Source organism: Phycodurus eques, chromosome 7 (genome assembly GCF_024500275.1).
Source record: "Phycodurus eques isolate BA_2022a chromosome 7, UOR_Pequ_1.1, whole genome shotgun sequence".
Taxonomy (NCBI): domain Eukaryota; kingdom Metazoa; phylum Chordata; class Actinopteri; order Syngnathiformes; family Syngnathidae; genus Phycodurus; species Phycodurus eques.
Window position 1 is genome coordinate 13,691,188 of NC_084531.1, and position 8,412 is coordinate 13,699,599.

The 8,412-nt window shown below is 40.7% G+C and overlaps 1 protein-coding gene across 6 annotated transcripts in view; it reads left to right on the top strand.

Annotated features, from left to right (window-relative positions):
- Positions 1 to 7,946, top strand: part of stx1a (syntaxin 1A (brain)) — a 78,239-nt gene extending 70,293 nt beyond the window's left edge. For 2 of the 6 annotated variants that reach the window (XM_061682572.1, XM_061682573.1), the window contains exon 9: positions 1,485 to 1,840. In XM_061682572.1, the coding sequence (XP_061538556.1) occupies positions 1,485 to 1,760 (276 nt within the window). In that variant the 3' untranslated portion in view covers positions 1,761 to 1,840. Of the gene's footprint in view, positions 1 to 1,484; positions 1,872 to 4,408 lie in introns of those variants that run through there. The other 4 variants (XM_061682575.1, XM_061682574.1, XM_061682577.1 and 1 more) reach the window with 4 other exon arrangements.
- The last annotated feature ends 466 nt before the right edge of the window (positions 7,947 to 8,412 follow it).

Sequence of the window (8,412 nt, forward strand, 5' to 3'; positions counted from 1 at the left end):
TGAGTGTATGACTAGATAAACCCTCGTAGGAATGTTGTGTGATAACACTTAATACAAAGTTAATACGCAAAATACAGGGGAACCTCTGTCGGAAACACTTTGTTCTATGATGCTGGTTCAGTCGTTCACATTTTGAATAATTGTTTCCCCTCGTGGGAATAAAAAGAAAATAGCTCCATGGTCAAACTGTGGTCATCATTTCACAAAGTAAGGTGAAGAAAGTACAGATAACTGTGTTCAAATGCAGTGAATACAAGTAAAAGATTTCAAATACTTGAGTGAAGAAAAATCTACTTAAAGTCCCTGTAAATTTTAAATACATTTCTTTTATATTTGACATACCACAGAGAATATAGTTATATTGAAATGAGGCTTGAAAATCGGGGGAAATCAAGATATTCTCTCCACTCTCAAACGCTGCGGGCATGTCTGCTGAATAGGCTGAAAGCATACCCCACTCAACTACTGACTGTCAATCAAATACCACTACTACAACTTTCAAAAATGAATACTACTCCATCTAATATCTTGCTTATTCCTACACATACCTACACGTTAGAGCCACGAAAATACAGTATATCCCATCGTCGTTGTGGGGACGACAGCACAAAGCCCATCGCCACACGCTGGTTGTTATCTCTGACATTTTTACCCCCTTGTGCTTCCACCTTCTCTCTGTGTGATGCGTGCACTTACAAAGAGACAATGAGGCGCTTCAGAGCAGTCACCCCAGCCGAAAGCCCTGGACCACACGCTGGCTGTAAAGCAGAAATGTTTATAAAAAAAAAAAAAAAAAAAAACTTTTTTTTGTTGTTTTTTTTTTTTTTATAAATTCCTCCTCCTCCTCACTATTCCTCCTTTTCCGTATGACATGCATGCACTCACAGAAGACAACGTAGTGCTCTAATGCTATCAAGCCACCCCGAAGGCCTGGGCCACAAGCTGGCTGTCAAGTCGGGTTCAGAAAAAAAATAAAATAATTCCCCCCTCATTTCTATTCTGCCTTTCTCTGTGTGACATGCACCCATTCACAGACAACAATGAGGCCCTCTAAAGCAGCCACACCAGCGGACTATCTGAAGGGAAGAAGCATGCTTGGGGTTTAGGCATGGCTAGCTAGCTAACTGTAGGTCGCAATTGCAATGGAGAACCGCTGATGCAAATGAAAGCACCCAAGTTCTTGTATAGTGATGCAGGGATGCCTCATGCCGGACTCCCAAGTGTATCACTAGGCACCGTTTCAGCCACGCCCAAAAAATCAGGCAAACCGAACTTGTGAAAAAATGCTTAATGCTATATCCCCACAATTGAGTACTAGAGAGTTCTCAGTCTTTGCATGTTTCCGGGAGTTATCTTCAAGCATGTATGTATAACGTATTCAGAAACAAATGTCTGAATTTGAGGTCTTTATGTACAATAGAAAAGTATTTGTACTTGGTTCCCTCCCACCACTGGCACTGACTACTGCTGCTTTTGTTGTGTAGGGCGAGCTGGTGAACAACATCGAGCGCGTTGTGTGGGAGGCACAGGACTACGTGAAGCAAGCAAAGGACACCATCCCCAAATGCAAGAAGTTAAAAAAAACCAGCAGGCGGGTGAGAGGCACTCACAAAATCAGGAAACTAACTCTTCTTTTTCACCCCTCTCTTTACCCCACTCTTCTCTTTCATGACATCCACCCATTCTTCCTTCCCTTTCCTGGCCTCCTCCACTTGCACACATCTGCTCCCCTCTTTTCTGCTCTTCCAACCCTCTGCTAGGGAGAGATGATAGACCGCATAGAATACAATGTGGAGCACTCGGTAGACTATGTGGAGAGGGCCGTTTCAGACACTAAGAAGGCGGTTAAATACCAGAGTAAAGCTCGGAGGGTGAGTGACAAGCGGCCAGAGAATGTGACGACAAGCATGTGACGTGTGTGTTGTCGTGCAAGTGTTGTGTGCATGCACGCCGCAGTGTACGCTCTGCATGTGGAGCTTGTTTGTTGTGTGTTGTATTCATCTCAATTCAGATCTAAAGCGCTATCTTTGGCAGCTTTACACCCACCGGACACTTCATTAGGGACACGTGCACATCCGTTTTCTAAAACACGCAAGCTTGGGCAGAACAGGCAAACTCTACACAGAAAGGTCAGAGCCAAGGTTCCCATGTGCGGTGGAGATTATCCCAGCTGAATTTGGCGAAGTACACCCAAGACCGGTTGCCAGTCACTCGCAGGGCACAAATAGACAAACAACCATTGACACTCATACCTATGGACAATTCAGAATCTTCAATGAACTTAACATGCAGGTTTTTGGAATGTACCTGGAGAAAACCCACAGAAGCACGGGGAGAACAGGCAAATTTCTTGCTAGGCACACATTCTAACCACTAGGTCCCACCATGGTGACATCTACACAATCACCTGTTTAAAAAAAAACATAAATCCCAAAAATGAAGTCAACCCACTCAAAAATGTAATACCCATAACTCCTTACTGTCCATTTTGCAACTTGACTAAAATAGTCAATATTTGTTTTTTTACTTGCTATAGAAACTATAGCAGCCAAGGCCTATTTGGCTTTGTGGAAAAACTGCCACCGACTGGTTTCGACCAGAACAGCAACCATCCCTGACAATAATCAAAAAGTGAAAGGCATGTGTGTACAGTACTTAGCAATTACAATGTATTTTATTAGTCTTTGATCTAACAAAAACATAAATTCTTCATCAGCAGAGGTGTGATTCGCTTTTACTTAATTCTAATATCTAATACTACAAGTCCCATAATGCATTGCAGTCGCTGTCACAACCCCCCTCTTTTGGCAGCTTCACTTGTGAGCGCTTATGTAGTTCATAATAATTTTATGGCACACAAGTAGAGCAAAGGAACAACTACTTAGTTATAAGCTTAGCCTCTGCCGTTTGTAGGTGTCTCAGCCAGGAGGTACGGTGGCCTTTAAGGCAGGGGTTCCACATGGTACGGGAGCTGGAGCTTGGAGGTTCGCAAAATAATTCGCAAAAAAATTATTATGTTTTATCATTTAAAAAATGGCATATTTCATATGGGGACCGGTGGCCAAGAAAACAAAAATAATCAATAAATGTCTCTTACCTACCTTATCTTGGGCAAATTAAAAGCTCTGATATACAGTGGAGCCTCAATAAAAGGGACCCCAATATAACAGCTATCGAACAAAACGGGCCTTCGGGATTGAACGTGTCCAAAAATAGTTTCCGTTTGTCAATATTACTAGATCCAATTCCAAAAGACGTGCCTGCATGGCACCCATTTTGATTGTGGGGCTTTGACGTGTTGGCCATGTCATGATGGTTGTATCTACTGTCTATTGTGCTGTAGAGCGCAGCAGAGAGTGAGAGAGAGAGCGGCACTGCTCCAGTGTTAACGCTAAGGAATACAAAACAAGTCTCTGGAGTCTGGAACATGCTATCTTTGATGCAGTAAAAAAAAAATGTTCGAGCCATTCGCCTTCGGCAACAGATTTGGAACTAGGAAGCACGCTAATTCCCTGCAGTTCATGAAAGTGACTTGCCTATAATGAGTACCGTACGCCAACAGTGCCACCATGACCAAGCACACCGGCGTGGTAAGTTTGGATAAAATGTGAAACTTTTCAGCTTTTTTTATATATTTATTTATAATAACTTTGTACTGTACTGGGTGTTTTACTCCACACACAAAAAAACCTCCAAAACAATAATTTTGCACTGTACACTAATATGGGTGCATATGGCCTAAAAAAAAATAAAAATAAATAAATAAAAGTGCTTCAATGTGACGGCTAATCGGCTATATCGGACGACCCCCCGCCCGTTAGTCCGTTCTGTCGAGTTTCCACTGTAGTTGTGATGTATCCCATAAATCTGACATCCCAGCATTAATAAAGTCGGCTGTATTTTTTTCAAGAATATAGTACTATTTTTTTTGTGTATCTTTTCGGGAATAAAAGGCGTATTATGGCATTTAGGGGTTCACATGGTCATTCTGTTTAATTGTCATTAGGATTAGGAGGGGGTTCTTGGAAATATGTCTTTCCTGTGAGTGGTCCCTGCATCCACAAAGTATGAGAACCCCTCCTTAATGGGACCAAAAAAATACTCTTGGAAAATGGCACCGTTATAAAAGTCGAACTTGCAATGAGTTACCGAATGGTCCCGTAAACCAGGTCAGGGGATTAAGTCGTAAATAGCAGTGTGTAATGCCTCCTCTCGACAAAAAGTGATATATATATATATATCAAGGATTTGTTTTTAATCAAATGTACAGGTACTAATTTACAAGGTGGGCCATCATTTCACTGAGATTAACCCCTGTCAAAAAAACAACTGTAAACACTCTCTCCCTCTATGTTTGCTCTTAAACATTCCTGACACTCCCTTCCTGTCCCATTCCTCCCCCACGCAGAAGATGATCCTGATAGGAGGTTGTGTCGCCGCTTGTTTGAGCGTCCTCGTAATTTCTCTGGCGGTTGGCCTCAGCTAGGACACGAGAAGACCTTGCAGAACAATCCGACCCCTTTGACCCATTTTACTGTTCATGTGTTGTCAATGGACTTTCTACCGAGTGCTGCTAGCAAAGAAAGTGGGCCAACATACAGTATAAAAAGCCTTGCTTCGTCATTGTTTTAACAATGTTTAAAGATGCTACAGATTTCCCACTGCATGATTCTCATGCCTGTCACACGCATGACTGCTGCAGTGTTTGTATGGTTTTCCCACCAAATGGAAATCCACACACACAAAAACAAAACCAAAAAACTTAAAGGAGACATTATTATGAAAATTGACTGATTGTTTGTACAGTATACAGATAGTTGCGCCTTCGGACTGTACAGTGTAAAATTAAGCAACCGAGTTAATCTTTAGTTACTGTAGCTACATTTTTCTGAAAATGTTCACGGTTAAATTAGCCAGTGGTGGCTTCACGCGAAAAGGTTTTCCCAATTAGTTAACTAGCAGACTTTGCTACTTGATGTTTAACGTTTGAACTCGACTAAGCGCTAATAATGCTTTTTGGCCATCTCGTCTTCCACTCAGCCAATTTAAGGAGGACTTTCAACTCTTCCGTCAGCGGACCATTAACGCTCTGTGGAGCAGCAAAATGTCCGGCTGACAAAGCGGCACGTCTGTGCAGGTCCAAGAGTACAAAAATAAGATGGTTGTGGGTGACAATAGCGGTTAGTCTCACTAGCTTTATTCCAACAATATCAAGAAGGTCATCGATTAATCGACGACACTCATCGCTTCAGTCATCACTTTATAATTGACTACAACAAAAATCTAGTCGCTTCACCCCACATGGTGCACACGTCGTACGTGTGCTGTCTGGACGCGAAGGGGGGAATGCTCTGGAAAGGAGTCCCAGACTTCCCAGAATATTTACACCACAAAAAGTCAGTAGAATGTTTGCGCATTGCTTTATTTATGCAAATATAGTCAGGAGAGAGGTCACAAAAGTCGGCTCGCTTCATCGTATGTTCTACCTCAGCCTCTGGTCGTCAAGGTAACGAAAGGTGTATTGGGATTTCCAAGAAACAGAACTGCCTCTCCAAAAGCGGCCGATCCGATCCAGAGGGTGACGAGTGGCTATTAAGTCTGCTTTTTTTCATTATCCTTTGTGTATTCTGACCAACGAATGTCACAGACACCTGGGAACTCTCTTAAATGGTGAAACAAAAATGCATAACGTCTCCTTTAACTGGTGTGCTTGCATCATCACCAAACTTTGTAGACTGGAACAAAGTGGCTCATGTGAAAATAAACAAAATGCGTTGTATGTGTTTCTTACTGTAAACACTCCAAAAATGTCACGAGCAAAGAATCTCTTCTTTTGATTCACTGTGCAGACAAAAGTATCGGGACACTGCTTGAAGGTCAAAATCTTGTGCACCAAGCATGCCTTTTTGACTTTCCCCAAATTGTTCCCAAAAAGTTGGAAGTATACAGTTGTCCAAAAGGTCATTAATGGGGTCTTGTCAAACCTTTAATTCATTAATTGTGTCCCACTTAGAGTAGGTAGGTAAGTGTAATAGATTTATTTCTATCATTTGTCCATCACGAGAACCTTTTCCAAGTTTAAGAATCCATTACAGTCCCCCAAAAAACACCAGATTTTTGTTGCTGTTGATAAAGAAAAGTAGCAGTATATTGTAAAATATAGACATAAAAACATCATAGAAGAGAATGTAAAGATATTAACTGCTTTTATGAAGTGTAATCAAGCCACGAATCCCACACACACCGTCTCTCTCTCTCTCTCTCTCACACACGCACACTCACTGTAGTACATTTGCGTGCTGTGCCTTAAAATACGCTGCCTCTCTCTCTCTATCGCTCTCGCTCTCTCTCTCTCCCCCATACTTGCTCGATCCCCGCACCCCACCCTCTTGAGCAGGAAGGCTCTGTCTCTTGTCAGTGGTTCAGTTCCAAAAACTTTTGTTTTATGTCTTTCAATAAGAAAAGTTGCGCTCAACAGTATGGTATGGTATTGTATACAAACACACAGTAACAGCATTTGCACGCAAATGTAAAAACGATCTACAGTGTTCCCTCGCTATATCGCGGTTCACCTATTGTGGATTCAGTACACTGTGGATTTTCTTTTTCATATTGCGCATAATTCACCATATCGCAGGATTTTGAGTGTATGCTGTAATTTTGTTTCTTTATTTTAATAAATGCTGCCGAGCTTAAAACATTAAAACTGTCAAAAAAAAGAACAATTCATTCAAACACATACAACAAGGAATAAAATGTACATACTATACAATATACCTGTGCATTACTGTATGTTTAAGAGTTTAAAAGGTGTTGAAGAGTATAAAATGTTTATAAGTGTATGGTAGAGGTTAATAAGAGTGTGGGGACGGTTAATGAGTATGGGGAGGCTCATACAGCTTTAAAATTTAAAAAGCCATTGCGGGGGTGGTCCGGAACATAACGAGGGATTATTGTATTTTAAGGAGCTTACTCCTTACTTTTATGAAACACGAACTTATCCCATAAAGAATTGGAGGATATCTGTTGGGAGACATTGGTCATGTAGAATATTTGAATATTTAAGTGATTCAGAGTCCCAATACTTTTGCACCTGTACAGTAGAGTAGCATGTGTGTTTATTGGTCAATCCAAAAGTTTCTAACATGTTTTCTTTTGCTCCCTACTCGCTGCCCTGGACGACTGTTGCTTTCGTCACTTGTCTTCTTTTCCTCGCTAAATAGAAGAAAATAATGATTATTATATGCTGTGTGATTCTGGGAATAATCATTGCATCCGCCGTGGGTGGCACACTGGCCTAAACCTCTGAAAACACACACACACATGTCAAAAACAGACACGTTCCCACTTGCCATGAATGCAAACGTATTACGCAATGTTTGGAATGCGCCGTGTCACTTCCTGTACCATCCATCTGACATGACAGCAACATGTTTTGGCATGAGTTTCTTTTTTGTAAAAATGTGCAGTGCTGCAACAAATGTTTGAGTGTTGTCAACGATTTGATGTTTTCCCCTCAAATTGAATTATTGTGTGGAAAAAGTTACAAAAAGGAATTATGTACCACTCTATCCATTCAAAGTATGATGGTGTACTGAGTTGTCTGTTTTGTGTGTAGGCAACTTAAGAGGGGACTAATCTGCAGTGTTTTTTGCAATTACACATTTACTGACTCAAACCACTTTTTCCTGTTTTTAACTTTCTATCCAATGTCAACATTACACAGGAGTATTGTGGCCACAACAAAAAGAAAAAACAAAATGACACTAACGTATTGAATTTGTAATATTACAGGGGGAAAAAAATGTGTATTTTTTTTAAACAGAAAAGTCGTATTTACGTAAGGTTAAAGTTGTATATTTTCAAGATAAAAAGTCATATGGTCTACAAAACCACTTTTCAGGGAATAAAAAAAAAAAACGCCATTTTGCTTGAGTTACCAAACATTGCATCGTTGAAGTTAGTATTATACCTTATATTGCTATCATATACTGTTGCGCAACATCAATACAACACCACCACCAAACAACAAAGTCATTGTTCAGTTGCTAATTTATTAAGAGTCTGCGCTCACACCAACCCCTGACCAGACAAAACACTTTTAATACTTAACAAAAGCCAAAATACTGCGGTTACATCATCTTCCCAAATGCTTTCTCAAAGGTCTTAGAGCCATGAGTGATGCAATCAATAAAACAATGAGCTAACTAAGCAGAGATCTTTTTTTTAACAAAACAGGCCGACTGCAATGTAAACTAACTATTTTCACTCATTATTGTTTAAAAGAACATCCAGACTTTCAATCTTGAGGCGACATACGGCTCCCACAGACTGAAGTACGAGGCGGAGTTTTACAGCACTTCTCAAACAGTTAGTTGAGTCTTCAAGAGCGGATATCGATTTTTTTTCTCA